General features: G+C 40.5%; 1 protein-coding gene across 4 annotated transcripts in view; it reads left to right on the plus strand.

Annotated features, from left to right (window-relative positions):
- norpA (no receptor potential A) overlaps positions 1–20,646 on the plus strand; it is a 66,890-nt gene that overhangs the window by 26,903 nt on the left and 19,341 nt on the right. For 2 of the 4 annotated variants that reach the window (XM_034976827.2, XM_034976829.2), the window contains exons 3-6: positions 3,863–3,976; positions 13,855–13,914; positions 16,253–16,390; positions 18,731–18,810. In XM_034976827.2, the coding sequence (XP_034832718.1) occupies positions 3,863–3,976; positions 13,855–13,914; positions 16,253–16,390; positions 18,731–18,810 (392 nt within the window). Of the gene's footprint in view, positions 1–3,862; positions 3,977–13,854; positions 13,915–16,252; positions 16,391–18,730; positions 18,811–20,361; positions 20,442–20,646 lie in introns of all 4 variants that reach the window. The other 2 variants (XM_034976826.2, XM_034976828.2) reach the window with 1 other exon arrangement.

The following is a 20,646-nucleotide window of genomic DNA, read 5'->3' on the forward strand; positions in this document are numbered from 1 at the left end:
TCGTAGAGGGAGGACATAAAGTCAGGTTCACACTAATAAAAATTAGCAATTTATTAAATAACAGCAATTACTGAAGTAAAAAATAATCTCAAAATAGTTTTAAAAAGTCAGAGAAATTCAAGCTTTTTCGGAAAATCAAGGAAATCTCTTCGTTATTTTAGAATGGAGATAGAACTCAGAAGTCTAGAATCTACACCGTTTGCTGTAATACCTAGTATCGCTAACGATAATTTAGATCTACCTCTACGAGATCAGAGAGGTAGATCTCGTGATAAATGGCGACCACTACGATGACCCTTCAACATAAGGCCCTGACTACGTAGGCCACTTCTAGTCGCTCCTTCGTCCAGCGCGATTGCTCTGTCTAGACGGCTCGTCGAATCTCTGTAAAATATACCTACTCTGTGGTATAACATAGTTTATTCGATATCGAACATCCGATTTGACCCCAGAATGCTCTTTGCATCATCGGAAAACTTCAACATAAGACCCTAACTACGTAGGCCAACGTAGGCCAGTTCGAGTCGCTCCTTCGTCCAGCGCTTACCGCACGATTGCTCTGTCTAGACGGCTTGTTGAATCTCTGTATGTTAAATACCTACTCTTTACTTACTACCTACTCTGAACATCCGATTTGACCCCACAATGCTCTTGGAAAGCATCATCGGAAAAGTATTCACACGCGTTATCTGCATTCCGGAGCTCATGTAATATTTTAAATGGAAAAAACGCACCTCGCATGAGATAATAGGTTAGGGTTGTCAAAATGCAACTTTTTGGGCATCTACAAAAAGTAAAAGGTACCAAGGTTTTTCTTGAAATACAACAACAATACACGAACAATAATTTTGATTAGGTTTTAACTGAGCTGAATTTGGTACAAAATCAAGTTGTTGGTATTCTTTTGGACATTAAATTTAATTATTTAAAGAGTGGTATCCGTTCGGAATCCATACTACTAATAAATTATAAATGCGAAAGTGTGTCTGTCTGTTTGTCTGTCTGCTAGCTTTTCACGGCCTATCCGTTCAACCGATTTCGACGAAATTTAATATAGGGATAGCTTGCATCCCGGGGAAGGACATAGGACTTTTTAACCCGGAAAATCAAAAACTTCCCACGGGATTTTTAAAAACCTAAATCCACGCGGACGAAGTCGCGGGCGTCATTTATTAAAAAGTGAACATGAGTTCAAACAAATACCAAGTGGAATAAATCGAAATATGGCTACGAAAGTACGAAACTGCTCAAAATATAATATTCTTATTTAAATTTAAATTTTAACTAATCTTTGCAGCTATAGGCATTGAGGACAAACCTCTGTGGTTTTTTCAGTGTTTCTTGTTTAAGCGTTTGATTTGTATGTATTTGATTGGATAATAAATAATAATAAAAAAAACTAACCGGTTTCCCGCACCGGCTTAGCGCGGGGGCTCCCCATCCTGATTGCCATCTCGACCTGTCGCGCATATACTTAATTAGATTTTTTCTCCCATCGCGTCCAACATTGCTTAATGGCATCTCTTTCTCGGTACCTACACTACAGTGAATTAATTTATCCTTCTCGCGTTTCGTTAAGAAACTTAAAATAAACTTGGAAATTTGCAATACATCTTCGGAACGATCGTGATCACGTTTCTCTGGAGTAACGAGGTCTTTGATCTGTGTCAAACGATACCACGAGGCAATTACGAGGAAACCTTCAAAGTTAATTGCCTATTAACTTATGTTTTGTTTGCCATTTCGTTTCCGTAAACATATTTTTGCCCACAGATTCAATACTCGCAAATCAAATCTTCTAAATATTCTATACTAGCTGATGCCCGCGACTACGTCTGCGTGTGACTACACACATTTCGAACCCCTACTTTACACCCTTAGGGGTTAAATTTTCATAGTTAACGACTTGGAGAGTGACATAGACTACTTTTTACCCAAATCAGAGTTCCCATGGGATTTTTAAAACCTTGAAACCACGCGGGTGAAGTCAGGTGACGAGATCAGCTAGTGCTATGTTATAAATTGCACAAAAATTTGAGAAGAAAATCGTAAAATTTTATTTTAAAAAACCCAAATGATTTTTTTCTGTACCCTAGAATTTTTCTCTTTTAATAAAACCCCCGCGCGGTCTACCCACTATTCTCGCCAATCGAGGCACCCACCGAATGGCAGGTTTAGTGGGGTTTTGTCGGACGAATGTTTCTGATCGTCCCACATTCCTTCAGAATGTACAATTTTTATAATTAACTAGCTGCCCCGGCGAACTTCGTACCGCCTAACAGTCGATTCTTTAATTTTTTTTAATACTTTAAATTTTTCTCTCCGTAAGAACCATCCTTGTACTTCAAGGAATATTATAAAAATAGAATTAGCGAAATCGGTTCAGCTCTTCTCGAGATTAGTGATCAGCAACACATTCAGCGATTCATTTTTATATAAGTATAGAGAAGAAGAAGATTAGGTGAAGTCTGAAGTGTCGTAGGACTCGTAGGTGGCAAGTGGCAACCCTATATACGAGAGCGAAGTGAAAGCAGAAAAGTAAACATACATAAAGCAAGCTCTTTGATCAGTTTCACAAATCCACGTGGATTGACGTGTTTTTAAAAGTCTCAAGGCAACCCTTCTATTTTCCGGAATAAAAAGTATAGTACGCGAAAACTAATTTTTCTCGGATTCTCACCGCCTGCCGTAGGTTTCTCAGGCACGTGGTATTTGTACTCTAAAACTTTCCGGGCCAATATCACGTGGCTGTTTTAGTCGGAAAATGGATGGGTGAGATTAAAGGTCTGTACGCACCTAAGCGGCGCTGCGCGTCACTGCACGTCGCGGCACAGAGCGTCAAAATATTATTTCTATCATTTTGTATGGCGCATATCGCACTAGAGCGGCGCTGCACAGCGCTTCACCGCGCGTTGCCGCGCGTCGCGGTTGGGAGAATATTGTGAAGTGCAACGAAGCGACGCGCGGTGCAGCGACGCTAGTGCGACATACCCAGTGGCGCGTCGCGTCGCTTCAGAATGCGTACGGCGCTCGGATAAGATACACGCGCATCGAGTTAAGTATTTAATGTATAGGGGTGATAGACCTCAAAATAAATAACGTAGTTTTAATTTTTGGCACATGACGGGCTCTCAAAAGTATATACTCAAAATTCCTAACCCCTAGGATGTCGGCTTCCACCCTTTCCCTCTTCAATGTCGCTCATCTTGCGACGTTGTTGTTCGTACGCGATCGGGCATAGAAGTGACGCGCAAGTGACGCGAGCTGCCGCGTACTGCAGTTGTAGTGCGGTAGGTACCGTGAGCGGCCTGAAGTGACGCGCCCTGCAGTCGGACAGCTCAGGTGCGTACAGATCTTAACTCTCTCTCTATTAAAAAAATCGGCCAAGTGCGAGTCAGGCTCGCGCAACGAGAGTTCCGTACTACAGTCGTATTTTTTCGACATTTTGCACGATAATTCAAAAACTATAATGCATAAAAATAAATAAAAATCTGTTTTAGAATGCACAAGTGAAGACCTTTCATATGATACCCCGTTTGATATAGTTGTAGTTGTTGAAAATACCAATTATTAGTTCATGACCACAATTTAATATTTTTTGTGTGTGGTAACCTCAAATTTACGGTTTTCAGATTTTTTCCCGATTGTCAGCTATAAGATCTACCTACCTGCCAAATTTCATGATTCTAAGTCAACGGTAAGTACCTGTAGGTTTCTTGACAGACCGACAGACAGACAACAAAGTGATCCTATAAGGGTTCCGTTTTTCCTTTTGAGGTACGGAACCCTAAAAAAGCGCCGGAATAAACTGTGTCATGTGAGGCACAACCATTGATTGTGATGATGTTCCCTTTGTCCTCAGGGTGCGACCTTCGACCGCTGGACGGAGGAGAAGGACAACACGGAGTTGGAGCTGAACTGCCTGTTCAAGGTCGACGAGTATGGCTTCTTCATCTACTGGAAGAGCGAGGGAAAGGTCAGTCTTGCATTTTTGGTCTATGGTTAAGGAGGAATTGATCGACACACAGAATTCCAGGCAATCTAGTCAATTATGACGTCACAACCACAAGAAGTAATTTATTGCAATACTCAACAATCTAAATATATAAAAGGAAAATGTGACTGACTGACTGAATGACGCACAGCTCAAACTACTGGACGAATCGGGCTGAAATTTGGCATGCAGATATATATTATGACGTAGGCATCCGCTATGAAAGGATTTTTGAAATTCAACCCCTGAGGGGGTGAAATAGGGGTTTGAAGTTTATGTACTCCACGAGGACGAAGTCGCAAGCATATGCTACTATAATATAGTATTGCTGGGTTTTGCAGTTAATTGTTTCATGTGGTCGTGACGTCATAATTGACTAAATTCAATCGCCCGTGTAGCGTACCTCAAGCCTAAGCGGACCATTCATCGATATAAATGACAAGATATGCCCAAGCGAACAAAGTTTTTCACGGTTTAGGAACCAAATAAATCAGCGCCACCTCTTAGATACTAATGAACGACCCGTTTGAAATCCAGACGTCACTGAGGTTGCATTGGTGCTAAAGCACAACTGAGTCGGTGCCATTTTGTTTGTTCAATAGCCCTGTCTATACGAGTAATATGTAAGTCAATGGCACCATTAGATAATTTAAAGACATTCGGTCAACTATGCAAATTGAGATTCAAACTATGCTACAAAACCGACCCGAATCAAGGATGCTAGTTGAAGTAACAACTTCAGGTATTTATTTCCCTCAGGCTCCCCGGGTAATGCATGGGATAGTAGCCGAGAGGGTAGGATTGCCCCTGACAGCCAATGATAGAAACTGAAGATTACTGCCGTGTCCGAAAACCACTAAACTTCCTAACAAATTTGAGCCTCAATAGCTCAACCGGTATAGGAGTGGACTGAAAACCGAAAGGTCGACGGTTCAAATCCCGCCCGTTGCACTATTGTCGTACCTACTCCTAGCTCAAGCCTGACGCTTAATTGGAGAGGAAAGGGGAATATTAGTCATTTAATATGGCTAATATTCTTAAAAAAAAAAAAAAAAAAAAAAAAATAGTATGTTTACCGAAGCTAGTTAGCGAAGATAGTTAGCTACTGCAGAGTGCAGATGGCGAAGTCCTGTGGAGTGATTCGCTAACTCAGTGTTAGCTGTATTGATGATTAATGGTAGCCACCGAGTTCATTTGACATTTATTTTTAATCCATTGAAGATTTTCTACGAAAAATTATTTTATTATCACTCGGGGAAGCAGCAATGTTGAACCAACCAATGTTAAATTAGTTCAGTGGCTATCATTCATCGTTGGACGCTAAGTTCGCGAATCAGCATGCGGGTTTGATTACCGGGTCGGCCAAAATAGTTTTGTATTGAATTTTTCTGTTAATGCAGCGCGTTAAGCTCGTTAGTGGGGTCTTCGTTATACCTACGCTATACATGGGAGTAAACCCACATGCCAGTCTAGCCAGTCACCCACAAAGTCTAGACTGCGGTAGGTTGTCTATTTTTTAATTTTATGTACTAGCGCTTGGCTTGGATGTTCCAAACTTAGAAGCTTATGGTGCCACCAGATGCTTGCTGCAAACAGCATACACCAAGCATCAGCAAACACCACTGATGGCCTTCCTGCCAATCGGAACGCTCCATAGCGTTGGCAAGCAAAGGCAAACGCTTGCTGTTTGCTCTTTGTCGCAAGCATTTGGTAGCACCATTAGGATTGACCATCGCTTCCTTGACCTTTCTAGCGTGATGCTCCACCGAATCCAATGCATCAAGCCTGCTCGATTGCGGGAAAACTGCATCAATCATTATTACAATCGCAATCGTTGCGATTGGCTGAATTTATGGTATTTTTGTTGCAAAAATACATTGTAGCCAATAGTGAGCGAGCATCAACCAATTAGAGGTGATTGCAATCGTGACATTGTAGCATTCACTCTACCGCAATCGAGCAGCGGGTAGGTACTTGGCAGACTGGGCCGATGTCTAGACACTGTTGCAAAACAGCTAAAGATTAATTTTACTATGTTCTGTCTGTTATCTATTGCATTGGTTATCGTTGCAACATTTGACCATCCATCCATCATCCTAATGGACGAGCACTTGAAATACCAATACGCGTAAATAATTTTATATCCCATCTCAAACACTTCGGGGTTGGAATATGAGTGTTGCAAGAATATTTGAAACTAGCGTTATTTCTAGAAACTCAATAAAGTTTATTTATTCCATAAAGTCGCAGGAAAATGTAGATGGGATCGCCTTATTACATACTAGCTTATGCCCGCGACTTCGTCTGCGTGGACTCCACAAATTTGAAACCCCTATTTTACCCCTTTAGGGGTTGAATTTTCAAAAATCCTTTCTTAGCGGATGTGTACGTTATATTCTGTGTGCCAAATTTTAGCCCGATCCGTCCAATTGTTTGAGTTGTGCGTTGATTGATGAGTCAGTCACCTTTTCCTTTTCCTTATATATATTTAGACTAGCTGACCTACCCTGGCTTCGCTCGGGAAATATTTCAGATCCTATTACAGAGAAAACTTCAAAAAGAGCTTTAGAGCAGGAGGTTTTAGCTGTATGTTGATTTGTCAGACAGTTATTTTTTTTTACTTGACTACGGCAAAGCCAAAAGGAAGAATCAAGGGAAAAATAGAATAGAATATTTTATTCAAGTAGACTTATTACAAGTGCTTTTGAATCGTTAACTAATAGTTTAATTTACCACTGGTTCGGAACCGTTCCTACCGAGAAGAAGGGTTATGATTTTAGCAGTCTATATGTAGGATGTATGTATGTTGTATGTATTTTTTTTTTAAATTCAGATACAAGTTAGCCCTTGACTGCAATCTCACCTAATGTTAAGTGATGATGCAGTCTAAGATGATAGCGGGCTAACCTGGAAGGGATATGGCAGTTTTGTTTAAACCCGTACCCCTTTGGTTTCTACACGGCATCGTACCGGAACGCTAAATCGCTTGGCGGCACGGCTTTGCCGGTAGGGTGGTAACTAGCCACGGCCGAAGCCTCCCTCCAGACCAGACCAGAAATTTAGAAATTATAAAATTCCAAACCCCTGCCAGGAATCGAACCCGGGACCTCCCATTAATAAGACCACAGCGCTAAAATAGTTACAAACATGTATGGTTGTAACTATTTTTTGCGTTATAGGCTTACGCTTCACGACAATCATGCTTAAAAAGCAATGATGAGGTCTAGGTTAGGTTAGGAAGCCTAGAAGATGCCTTTTCACTCTTGCTTTGAAGGTATTCTTTTGTTAGATTAGAATTATAGATATTTTCCACGAAAGTTATTCCAGGGACGGATCAACAAAATCCTAAAATAGAAGGTTTTCATTGGCAGTTCCTGTGGTTCTGTATACGTAGGTTTGTACATTGGGCAGCGGAAATCGCCGACATCTGGGTATCCGCCTGTTATAACTATCACTACCCATAAAAATATGTATAAATGCAAAAGTGTGTTTGTTTGTCAGTTTATTGGTTTGTCCTTCAATAACGCCGCAACGGAGTAACGAATCAATATGATTTTTAGGGTTCCGTACCTCAAAAGGAAAAACGGAACCCTTATAGGATCACTTTGTTGTCTGTCTGTCTGTCTGTCTGTCCGTCTGTCTGTCTGTCAAGAAACCTACAGGGTACTTCCCGTTGACCTAGAATCATGAAATTTGGCAGGAAGGTAGATCTTATAGCTGACATTTGGGGAAAAATCTGAAAACCGTGAAATTAGGCTTACATCACACAAAAAAATTTAAATTGTGGTCATGAACTAATAATTAGTATTTTCAATTTTCTAAGTAAATAACTATACCAAGTGGGGTATCATATGAAAGGTCTTCACCTGTGCATTCTAATTTATTTTTATTTTTATGTATCATAGTTTTTGAATTATCCTGCAAAATGACGATAAAATACGACTGTAGTACGGAACCCTCATTGCGCGAGCCTGACTCGCACTTGGCCGGTTTTTTTTTTTGCATGGCTATAGTTAAAGGTGCACTAGCTTATGCTCGCGACTTCGTCCGCGTGGACTACACAAATTTCAAACCCCAATTTTAACCCCTTAGGGGTTTAATTTTCAAAAATCCTTTCTTAGCGGATGTCCACGTCATAATAGCTAGTTGAAAAAAAAAGTAAAAGGTGACTGACTGACTGACTCAACGCACAGCTCAAACTACTGAATGGATCGGGCTGGAATTTGGCATGCAGATAGCTATTATGACGTAGGCATCCGCTAAGAAAGGATTTTTTAAAATTCAACCTTTAAGGGGGTGAAATTTGTGTAGTCCATACGGACGAAGTCGCGAGTATAAGCTAGTAGATCTATAAAAGCTTTCAGGTGGCCCATATCAAACTAATAGGTACTTCAGTTGAAACACTGGCAGTTACAGACATTTTATGTAGCAAGCAGTGCGTCTGTTTTTCTAAAACCCCTATTTCCGTACAGTGCCAGACTTTGAACAATCAATCAAATAATTCATTTCGTGATCGCGACTATGTTCCAACAGTTACGTCCAATTCTGTCCGCGACAGACTGAGATGGCAATCGGGGTATTGAGGCAGGGGGACACCCCGCACGTCACCCGCGCTCACCACACTGGGTTAGCGCGGTGGCTATGCGGGTGTGCGGGGCGCGTACTATATCTACCTGTCTTTCATGATTCTATGTCAAAGGGTAAGTAAGTACCCTAGGCTTTCTTGACAGTCACGACAGACGGACAGACAGACAACAAAGTGATCCTATAAGGGTTACTTTTCTTCCTTTTGAGGTACGGAACCCTAAAAAACCGACCAAGTGCGAATCAGACTCGCACACTGAGGGTTCCGTTATCCGTAGTACAATCGTATTTTATCGACATTTTGCACGATAAATCAAAAACTACTTACTAGATCTCGTTCAAACCAATTTTCGGTGGAAGTTTGCATGGTAATGGACATGATAATTTTTTTTTAGTTTTATCATTCTCTTATTTTAGAAGTTACAGGGAGACACACACACACACACACACGCACACATTTTACCACTTTGGAAGTGTCTCTCGCGCAAACTATTCAGTTTAGAAAAAATGATATTAGAAACCTCAATATCATTTTAGACGACCTATCCATAGATACCCCCCACGTATGGGTTTAATAAAAAAAAAATTGAGTTTTAGTTCTAAGTATGTAAAACCCAAAATTTATTGTTTTTTTCTATTTTTGTGTAAAAATCCTATGCGGTTCACAGATTACATCTACTTACCAAGTTTCAACAGTTTAGCTCTTATAGTTTCGAAAAAAAGTGGCTGTGACATACGGACGAATTTATAAGGGTTCCGTTTTTTGCCATTTGGTTACGGAACCCTAAAAACAGCTCACAATAGCAATTTGCGGGACTTATAGTACGTAGTACAACTTACTCGGTACAGGGTTCAAGGAGCATTCGGCTCGCGTACTAGAATACAAATTGGAGTAAGTACAATTTACATCTTTTACGTGGAAGTGAATGGCCCTTGAACTTTTTTTTTTTTAATTCAGATACAAGTTAGCCCTTGACTGCAATCTCACCTGATGGTAAGTGATGATGCAGTCTAAGATGATAGCGGGCTAACCTGGAAGGGGTATGGCAGTTTTTATTAAACCCATACCCTTTGGTTTCTACACGGCATCGTACCGGAACGCTAAATCGCTTGGCGGCACGGCTTTGCCGGTAGGGTGGTAACTAGCCACGGCCGAAGCCTCCCACCAGACCAGACCAGAAAGTTAGAAATGATAAAATTCCAAACCCCTGCCAGGAATCGAACCCGGGATCTCCCACTATTAAGACCACAGCGCTCACCACTGCGCCAGGGAGGTCGTCAAACTTGCAGATTTCAGGCACTTAGGGGGTCAGGTGCCCCATTTTTTGGGTTTGAAGATTTTCAAGTGGTCTTTGACCCTACAGATTAATAATAGGGAAACGATTTTCAAATGACCTAAATGGTCTGTTAACGACTAGGTGGAATATCAGAAAAAAATAACCTTTAAAATTAACCTAATTTACCTACAGTGTACTGAATAAATTAACCGACTTGGTTGTTCGTTAGATATCAAAACTTTTTGCAGTTGAAAGATAGAAAAAAAAAGATTCCGACGAATTGAGAACCTCCTCCTTTTCTTGAAGTCGGTTAATAATATAAAAGGATAACTTTTTTAATGACTGGATCCGCGTGTAGTTTACCTACAGTGTAGATAGACCCTTATTCCCTTCAACCCTCCGGTTTGATGACCTCACTGATTATCCCTAAACATGAAAAGGATAGGTTAAGCCCCTCCATTTCACGCTACGTGGTAAGTGGTAACCCTGCAAGGGTTGTCGCTCCCAACAAAGTGAACTGGGTATATTTGCCAAGCGACCTCGTTTAGAAGGTAGGTGATAATAAATGAGCAGACATTTTCCAACATTAGTAGAAAGGTTTCAACGGTTAGGTGCAAACCTTTTTTCGAAAACGCTGGTTCTTCAAAGGTACTATTCAATTCCAATCCAATCCAATCCATCAGCCTTCGGATTTTTCATTCTTCCAAGTTCCAATGTTACTGCAACACGCTTTTTGCGATCATGGATCATTATACGTTATAAAAAGCCGGCCAAGTGCGTGGCGGGCCACGCGCAGCATAGGGTTCCGTATTCACAACTTAGGCAAGATAGTTTTCCTTTAAAATTGATCATAATACTACTGCTGTGAATTTTTCCACGTTCCTATATACTACCATTTGGCTGATGGGGGGAGGGGGGGGGGGGGACTTGACTGTAATAAAACTTTGTATGAAAGTCCGTCATTTTTCAAGTTATTTCTATGAAATTTGATATTTGGGTTTTTGGTTACAAAACAAAAATACGTAGGTAGGTTTTTGAAAATTGTACCCCCACGCCGATTTTCTAAATTCCACCCGAGCGAAGCCGGGGCGGGTCAGCTAGTCCTTCATAAGCTTTGTCACAGGCAGTCAAGTAAAAGCCTACAATAGGTATAAGTTGAATACATGTAGGTCGCAACCGTCAACCGTCAGTTGAATGGAGCTGTCATGTCAATCGTGTAGAAGGCAATCATTGTGTTCCGTATATCGGTCCCATCTCCGTTCAACACTTCAACACCTGTACGCTTTTTAACCGACTTCAAAAAAAGGAGGAGGTTCTCAATTCGTCGGAATCTTTTTTTTTTTTTTTTTTTATGTATGTTCCCCGATTACTCGAAGACGCCTGGACCGATTTTGAAAATTCTTTTTTTGTTTGAAAGGGTATACTTCAAAGTTGGTCCCATTTAAATTTGGTGAAGATCTGATGAACATCTTCGAAGATAGATGGACTGGAACTCCTCAACGGATAAGAGTAAATTGCTCGCGATCAGTGTAATAGCTTAGTAAACAGTAGATTTTTAACCAGTCATAGCATAATTCTATGGGGCCACTAAAAATTGTGAAATAAAAAAAATTTACAAAAAAAATAAAAACCGACTTCGATACACAAACACTAAAAATTGAAAAATAATTTAATTTATTACCGAATATATTATGTATACAAGAGTTAATATAGTTCCATAATAATATTTTTTGGGGTCGGTGCCAATGAGGTGCCATTGTGGAGTCTCATAAAAATATGAAGTCTAGACGATTCGCGCAGCTAAAGCTAATTGGCACCGGCACCAAAAAGTATTATTATGGAACTATATTAACTCTTGTATACATAATATATTCGGTAATAAATTAAATTATTTTTCAATTTTTAGTGTTTGTGTATCGAAGTCGGTTTTTATTTTTTTTGTAAAAATTTTTTTATACATATAAAGCATTGAAAAAAAGTATGTGTATAATATGAAACATGCTATCATATATAGGGCCTCGATAGCTCAACGGTTAGAGGAGCGGACTGAAAATCGAAAGTTCGCCGGTTCAAATCTCACCCGTTGCACCTGCTCCTACCTACTGAATAGATATTATGTACTCAACAGATTGAAATGGCAACCGGGGAGGGAACGCCCCGCACACCCACACAGCGCCCGCTCTAACCTGGTGCGGTGTGGTTAAACGCGATCTCCACTCAAGGACTTTCCGGCTCCAACGTCCATCGCCTCTACGACAGGCATGACTTGCCCACTGCCACTTCAGCTTGCTAATAGCTTAGGCTATGTCAGTGACCTTAGTTCTCCTGCGGATCTTCTCATTTCGGATCCTAACCCTCAGGGAAACTCCTAAGTCCTAACATAGCCGTCTCCATAGCTCGCTGAGCGACTTTGAATTTGTGAACAAGGCCGTTTGTCAGTGTCCACGTTTCAACACCATAGGTGAGGACGGGAAGAACACACTGGTTAAAGACTTTAGAGGAGACTTTAAAGAGGAATAGAACGAGTTTATAGAAGGACATATATTCGGACATTCGACGACCTCCCTGGCGCAGTGGTGAGCGCTGTGGTCTTAATAGTGGGAGGTCCCGGGTTCGATTCCTGGCAGGGGTTTGGAATTTTATAATTTCTAAATTTCTGGTCTGGTCTGGTGGGAGGCTTCGGCCGTGGCTAGTTACCACCCTACCGGCAAAGCCGTGCCGCCAAGCGATTTAGCGTTCCGGTACGATGCCGTGTAGAAACCAAAGGGTATGGGTTTAATAAAAACTGCCATACCCCTTCCAGGTTAGCCCGCTATCATCTTAGACTGCATCATCACTTACCACCAGGTGAGATTGCAGTCAAGTGCTAACTTGTATCTGAATAAAAAAAAAAAAAAAATTATCGGCAATACAGCGACGATCACTGAGAGGAAATGCACCCGTAACAGAAAAATTCAATAACTAAGTACTAAAGAACCTACTAACTACAAAATGCAAGCGTGGAAACTTCATTTCCGTGTTGGCTCGTTTCCGGGAGCGTGTAGAGACTGGAGAGGCGGCACGGATATTGCGTGTCGGCAGCGGAGCGGATGTCTCTCTGCTGTCGCGCGGATGCAGCCCTGACATTGAAATAACTTCCCTTATACATGGAGATTACACGCAGTAAACTAATTTTATTTTGTTTATTTGAAAGTAATGAACAGCGTAAATACATAATTATTATAATAAATTAGCTGCCCCGGCGAACTTCGTACCGCCCAGTCGATTCTTTTTCAGGATTTTGTGATCCATTTTTATATTATAATATATAGTATAATAGAAAAGAGAGACTATAGCTGCGCCGCCGGCGAACTTCGTACCGCCTAACAGTCGATTCTTTAATATATTTTTAATACTTTAAAAAAAAATCTCCTTAAGAACCATCCTCGTACTTCAAGGAATATTATACAAAAGCAATTAGCGAAATCGGTTCAGCTGGTCTCGAGATATGCGATCAGCAACACATTCAGCGATTATATAAGTAAGCGACAGATCGAGACGGCAATCGGGGTGGGGACCCCCGCACAGCCCACGCGCTAACCTGGTGCGAGATAGATTGTGCCATTTGATTTGATTTTTTTTTTTTTTTTTTTTTTTTAATACAATAAAACTTAAAGCTAGCCTTATCTAATTACTATATAAATCATGACCGCGTGGAATGGTGCCAAGAATACTGGCTGCATTTCCGCGCTGGACAGCCAGGCTGATCCGCTGCGCAAAAAATGAGCCAGCCCTTCTGTCACCAGTTGAGGCTATTAATCGCGGTGAAATGTCTCGTAAAAAAATTTTAGCACTAAGACTCCATGGCCCCAGGGTCTCCACGGCAAACGGCACAAAAATGTAACTCTCTATAAGAGAGGCATACTTGCGCCGCTTGCCGTTTTCAGCTGTTTCTGCTGCGGCTCCCGGATGATTGATTTGATTTGATTTGATTTTGTAATTTGTCATAATTTGCTTCAGGATGGAGACGTGATCGAGCTGTGCCAAGTGAGTGACGTGAGGTCTGGGGGAGTGCCAAAGGTAATATTCCTTAATGATGCCATTAATATTCCTAACGGCCATGTCAGATTGCTGGAATATCTAAGTTTAACCCGTTAACCCTAATCAAATGACAGGCTTGCGCGGTTTTACTTAAACCTTATAGGGTGCGTTTTCACTGACGCGGAACTGGGCGGAGTGGAGCGGAGCCGACTTTCAAATCTTCTAAATAGGTATATAAAAGGTAAAGGTCACTGACTGATCTATCAACGCACAGCTCAAACTACTGGACGGATCGGGCTGAAATTTGGCATGCAGATAGCTATTACGACGTAGGCATCCGCTATGAAAGGGTTTTTTAAAATTCAACCCCTAAGGGCGTGAAATAGGGGTTTAAAATTTGTGTAGTCCACGCGGAGTCGAGCAGGCTGTGGTGCCGAGCGGAGGGTAGCGGGACGGTGCGGCGCGGTGGGACTGGTCGGAAACCGGAATACGACTCAATGCAGCTCTAGTCGACTCAGCTCAGCTCCATGCCGCCCCGCTCCCCACTTTCACACTTTTCACTGGTTTTCTCCGTTCCACTCCGCCCATCTCCACGTCAGTGGAAACGCACAGCTGCCATATTGATTTTTCATAGTGTCACTCTGTATGATGTAAGAATTCTAACAACACCCAAATCCAAATCTATTCAGGCATTTAGAAGTTCAAGCATTAAAAAAAAAATTTAGAAGTCAACTATGATGGAATAAAGAAACTCGCACCCTCTCATGAACGCTGAAAACAAACACTACCTTCAGGCATTCGTGGAATCACTAGAATTTTTCAAAACAACATGAGGCCCAACAAATTATGTTTGCATCAGTTATCCCAGCGTGTAGACACGTGTCGGGGGAGGCCGGGGCTGTCGGCACGTGTTGATACTCTCCCAATGTCACCCGATCGCGATGATACGAATGAACAGAAACAAATCCATACAGTGTAACCAGAACGCTGGCAAAAACGAAGACAAGTGATAGTTACTGATGATTACTGATATGATACTACAAAAAAACGCAAATTTAAAAAAAGTCCTATAATTTTGTAAACCTTTACGATATATGTATTGCAAAGAAAACATCTGACTGACGCTAGAGGTCAACGAACGTTGCGTAAGTAGGCTGCTCAGAGTCAATGCCGCGTCGTAGGCGTTGCATCGACTCGAGTTTTGCACGTTGTATCAGTTATCTCAGCGTGTAGCTGTAGCAGTGTAGACACTAGACACGTGTCGGGGGAGGTCGGGGCTGTCGGCACGTGTCGATACTCTCCCAATGTCACCCGATCTCGATGATACGCCACCATAGAGCAGAAACAAAGAGGAGATGTTGTATTAAGATTTCCCTATGAAATATCGAGTGACATTTTGCGGGGTGAGGGGTTGTGGAACGCCGCCCACTTCTCAATTTTCCATCTGCGGGTTAGTAGCAAAACTACTCGCTTAGCGACCTAACATCGTTATATTGATGTCACTACATAGTTCAGCTATCTCACACTAGATGTCAATAAGTGTAGAAACAATTTAATAATTACGTATAAAATTACTTACAAATGAAATGTGATACCATTCATAGCATCAGAACGTCTGTCTGAATAACTTTGACACGATAAAACACAACACTTCATCCTTTTGTTCTTAAAAACGCGAAAACACACCGATAATACGAGTCTCAATATATGTGAACCTGACGAACGCAGACAGCATACTAACTAAGGCCCCGCCCACAGTGATGACGTCAGGACCTAGTTGAAAATCACAGTGCACAGTTGCTTAGGCCAACTCCTCTTTGTTTCTGCTCTATGTACGCCACATTAATACGTTAGGATGACCGAAAACAAATCTGTATGTTAAAAAACAAGTCTATAAGGGTGTAACCAGAACGCTCACAAAAACGAAGACATGTGATATAAGTCCCGCAAATTGCTAATGCGCCTAGCCGCCATTTTAGTGATGTCAGCACTAGACTGAAGTTTCGAGCTGATGGTATATTTTTACTTAAATATACGCCAAATGACGTCATTTCGATATTAATGAGACATGGTTCCACCGCAATAGCAATTTGCGGGACTTATAGTACTGACTATATAAAAGGAAAAGGTGACTGACTTATCTATCAACGCACAGCTCAAACTACTGGTGGGATCGGGATGAAATTTGGCATGCAGATGCAGACAGCTATTATGACGTAGCCGTCCGCTAAGGATTTTTAAAAATTCAACCCCTAAGGTGCTAAAATAGGGGTTTGGAATGTGTAGTCTGACGTGGACGTGTTAGTCGTGGACGAAGTCGCGAGCATGAGCTACGAGTAGTAATTCATATATATGCTTATGTGTTATTATATTTCAGGATGCTAAACTCAACGACAAGCTAGAAAAGAAACACGGCAAAGACCTAGAAGAGAAGTCGTTAACAATATGCAGCGGGACCGACTACATCAACATAAACTACCAGCACGTCGTCTGTGCGGACGCGAACACTGCCACGGTTTGTATAAATTATACAACAATTATACAATTACAATTAGTATAATTATATTATATTAAAAAAAATCTTTATTTAACAAAAACAAGTTATTTTGGCGTCGGTTACTAGTGGTCTCCACACTAGGTTAAACCTGTGACGTGGAGACCATATATGAGTTCCTAGTGGGTTTTACTGAGGACTGGGAAAGTTTAGCGGTTAGAATATTTTATATAATATTACTAATTACTGTTACGAAGATACAAACAAATATAATATGATGATGAATGAAAGGAGTAATAAATAAATAAATAAATATTTATAATATTATATGTATACATATATATTTATTGCACATTAGGTATTTAGGTAGGTTACAAAGCATAAGTAGTATATTATACAGTTAGTAATCCCAGCCTTAGTTTATTGGCCGCATTAGACCAAATATTCTATGGAACCATTTATTCTATCGCGCATTTGGGCGCTTAGTCCAGTCGCGTATACTACTTACCACTTTTATAAGTCGTATCCATTCATTAGAAATTAGATTTAGAATAATTGGGACTACACCAAAAAGAAATTATTTCTCAGTGATTATTAAATAGAGGGTCTTCCAAAATACGTATAATCCACGTCCTTTGCTGGTTTTAAGTGTAATAACCATTTTATATTATCGATTAAACTAAAAAAGCACGTCAAATGATTGTGACGTCACACATCGGTATCACAGAATATAATATAGGTAGTAGTACTCCGGTATTTCATAGAATCTCGCATAGGTAGGTACTAAGCGCGCGTTTTGACGTTTGATAAAAAGTTACTGATTTGACTAGTTGTCAAATACGGTATTAATTCATCATTAAGGTCTAAACAACGCGGAAACGACGCGGCACTTGAGTTTGTATGGAGCAAAGCGCACTTGAGCGACGCGGCGCGGCAAATATAGTTTGTATGGGACAAGGCTTTGCCGTGTGGCGCAGAGTAGCGTAAGTGCGTTTGGACCTTTAACAGTACTTAATTCAAAATATACTGTATAAATAGAAAATTACAATACAAAGGAGGTAAAATTGAATAAAAATATAATACTGAAGTATTAGGTATGTACCTACCTACCTACTCAAATTATATTTATTGTATTTGCACAAAATTCATAAAATATGTATAAACAATTAGATTAATAACATCAAAAGTACAGACAGTTGTAGGGAAAAGATTCAAAGAGCCGTGGGACGTAACAAGCAAAATAAGATCCCCGCTATGAGCAAGAACAAAGGGGAAAATCCTATGAAGTTCCACTTTGTTGTAAGAAAATCGTGCTCTGCTCGTATCTAAGTACTTTGTGTTCTCACTTTAATATTTAAATCTCAAGCTAGCTAGCAACGTAAAGTCTTTATGTACGTACGTATATCATAAAGTCTTTATGTACGTACGTATATCATAAAGTCTTTAACAGATTATCCTTATGATATTACTAGCTGATACCCGCGACTCCGTCCGCGTGGATTTACGTTTTTCAAAACCCTGCGGGAACTCTTTGCTTTTCCGGAATAAAAAGTAGCCTATGTGTTAATCCAGGGTATAATCTAGCTCTATTCCAAATTTCAGCCAAATCCGTCTAGTAGTTTTTGCGTGATTGAGTAACAAACATCCACACTTTCACATTTATAATATTAGTAGGATAGTAGGATCATTATATCGATCACCTACTTAATTGGTAATGAAGCGCTGGTCTATTCTAAACTCCAAAGTTTGGAACATCGGCGCAAAGTTGCCTGTCTATCGGTATTCTACAGGATAGGTATATTTCGGAGAGTGTGCTGAAGAACTTTTCAACCTGGTTCCTCCTTCACCCTTCTACTATCGTGCCGCAAGGCATCGCCAAGGGCTGCACCCGAACATGGTCGAAATTCCACGGATGCGCACCGTATTTGCTTCCTCATTTCTGATCCGAACCGCTAAAATTTGGAACACTCTTCCAGCATCAGTTTTCGACTCCAATTATACCTAATATGGGTACCTTCAAGTCGCGAGTGAATAGGCATCTTCTACGCTCCATCTTAGGCTGCATCAGTCTGATTGCAGCCAAGCGCCGTGTCATAATGTGTGTTATAGCAATAAAACTGACTCTACCTTTCTTTATTTCCTTTCAATATACTGTATTGTTTAATAGAGAGCAGTGATACGTCCGTTACTTATAGTATAACTGCTTTTGTACACACTTTTTTTGGACAGTGACTAGTTTTATACGTCATGGCTTGTACGAGTATTACTCAGTTATTATTGTCATAACCTGTTTTGTAAAAAAAAAAATGTAAAAAAAAGAAAAGATTTCCATCTAATCGCTCATACTTATTTTGTACAAAGGTGTGGTTGCAAGGGCTGAGAAAGATCACACACAACGTAAAGGCCAACAATGTGTGTCCAATGACATGCCTCAAGAAACAGTAAGTGCCTTTGCACGCATGCATTCAAGTGCCTTGATGTTGCATTGCATCATAATTATCTTAATGCTTAATGCTTAGCCGCGTTCGGTGCATGGATTGAACACCGCATGGCATATTTTGCATGTGTTTTTCAATCTACATTGTTGTTTTAGCGTTTAAACTACCGTGAGTGATTTCCATTCTAAATACTATCTGTCCCGGCTTTACTCACGTATGGGTTCGAAACTAGTCGGGCTAACGTCGACTACACACGTGAGTAAAGCCGGGACAGATAGTATTTAGAATACATTGTTGTTGGTATATTTACAAGAAATATGTAGTCATGTGTATGTGTCATGTGAATACTGGTGGTGGAGGTATTATGTGTCATGTGAATACTGATGGTGGTCGGAGGTATTATGTGTCATGTGAATACTGGTGGTGGAGATATTATTATGTATCATGTGAATACTGGTGGTGGAGGTATTATGTGTCATGTGAATACTGGTAGTGGAGGTATTATGTATCATTTGAATACTGGTGGTGGAGGTATTATGTGTCATGTGAATACTGGTGGTGGAGGTATTATGTGTCATGTGAATACTGGTGGTGGAGGTATTATGTGTCATGTGAATACTGGTGGTGGAGGTATTATGTGTCATGTGAATACTGATGGTGGTCGGAGGTATTATGTGTCATGTGAATACTGGTGGTGGAGATATTATTATGTATCATGTGAATACTGGTGGTGGAGGTATTATGTGTCATGTGAATACTGGTAGTGGAGGTATTATGTATCATTTGAATACTGGTGGTGGAGGTATAATGTGTCATGTGAATACTGGTGGTGGAGGTATTATGTGTCATGTGAACACTGGTGGTGGAGGTATTATGTGTCATGTGAATACTGGCGGTGGGCGGTTTCAATATAATATCCTGAGAGTCAGTTTCTCTATATTTTAATAGTAGCTATACGATAGAATATACGAAAGTTTTTCGTTCAAACTAAATTTCTTAGTTCTCTAGATGCATTATTTATTTCCCTTGAATAAAACAGACAAAATATGCTAATTGGGTAAAAAAATTCGTGTGAAAGACTCCAGCCAGTCTGTTACGATCTGCATTGTTAAACAGATTTCGTTTCAATAAAACATTAACGGGACGAAATCGGGCCTTTTTATTTTTATTATTATGAAAGTCAAATGAATCCGAATCACTTATCTCCCGACCATTTGCGTTACGAATACGGAATACTTAATTGAGCTCTGAATACGGACCACAGAATTGTAATGGAAGAAATGGTATTAGCAGTTCTTTAGTAGCGATGTGCCGGTCTAAAATCAAGATTTTTATATTTCGTTTCTATTTTCTATGTCGATTTTTTTAAATCTAATTCGGCTGAACACACATTAATACATTATTTCTGCTGCGTATTGTACAGATTCTAACGGGCCGTCGACTAAGTTGCCGGGCGACTAGTCGACCGTGCGTTGGCATATAATATTATGTTGGCTCTATATGTTGGCATGAGTTTGCATGAGTTTGCATGTGCTTTGTGTCCCGCTTCGCAAGGTGTGGAAGGAGTCGCTTCGCGCCATCACGCATAACAACAAGATCAACAACATTTGCCCTCGGATCAGCCTCATGAAACAGTACGTACTTTTTTCCTTAGTTTGCGAAAGATAAACAAATCGCAGAAACCGTAGGGTCTTGGACTTTCATAAGAAAAACCGGCCAAGTGCGAGTCAGGCTCGCGCACCGAGAGTTTCGTACTACAGTCGTATTTTATCGTCATTTTGCACGATAAATCAAAAACTATTATGCATTAAAAAAATCTCTTTTAGAATGTACTGATAA

Source organism: Maniola hyperantus, chromosome 16 (genome assembly GCF_902806685.2).
Source record: "Maniola hyperantus chromosome 16, iAphHyp1.2, whole genome shotgun sequence".
Classification (NCBI taxonomy): Eukaryota; Metazoa; Arthropoda; class Insecta; order Lepidoptera; family Nymphalidae; genus Maniola; species Maniola hyperantus.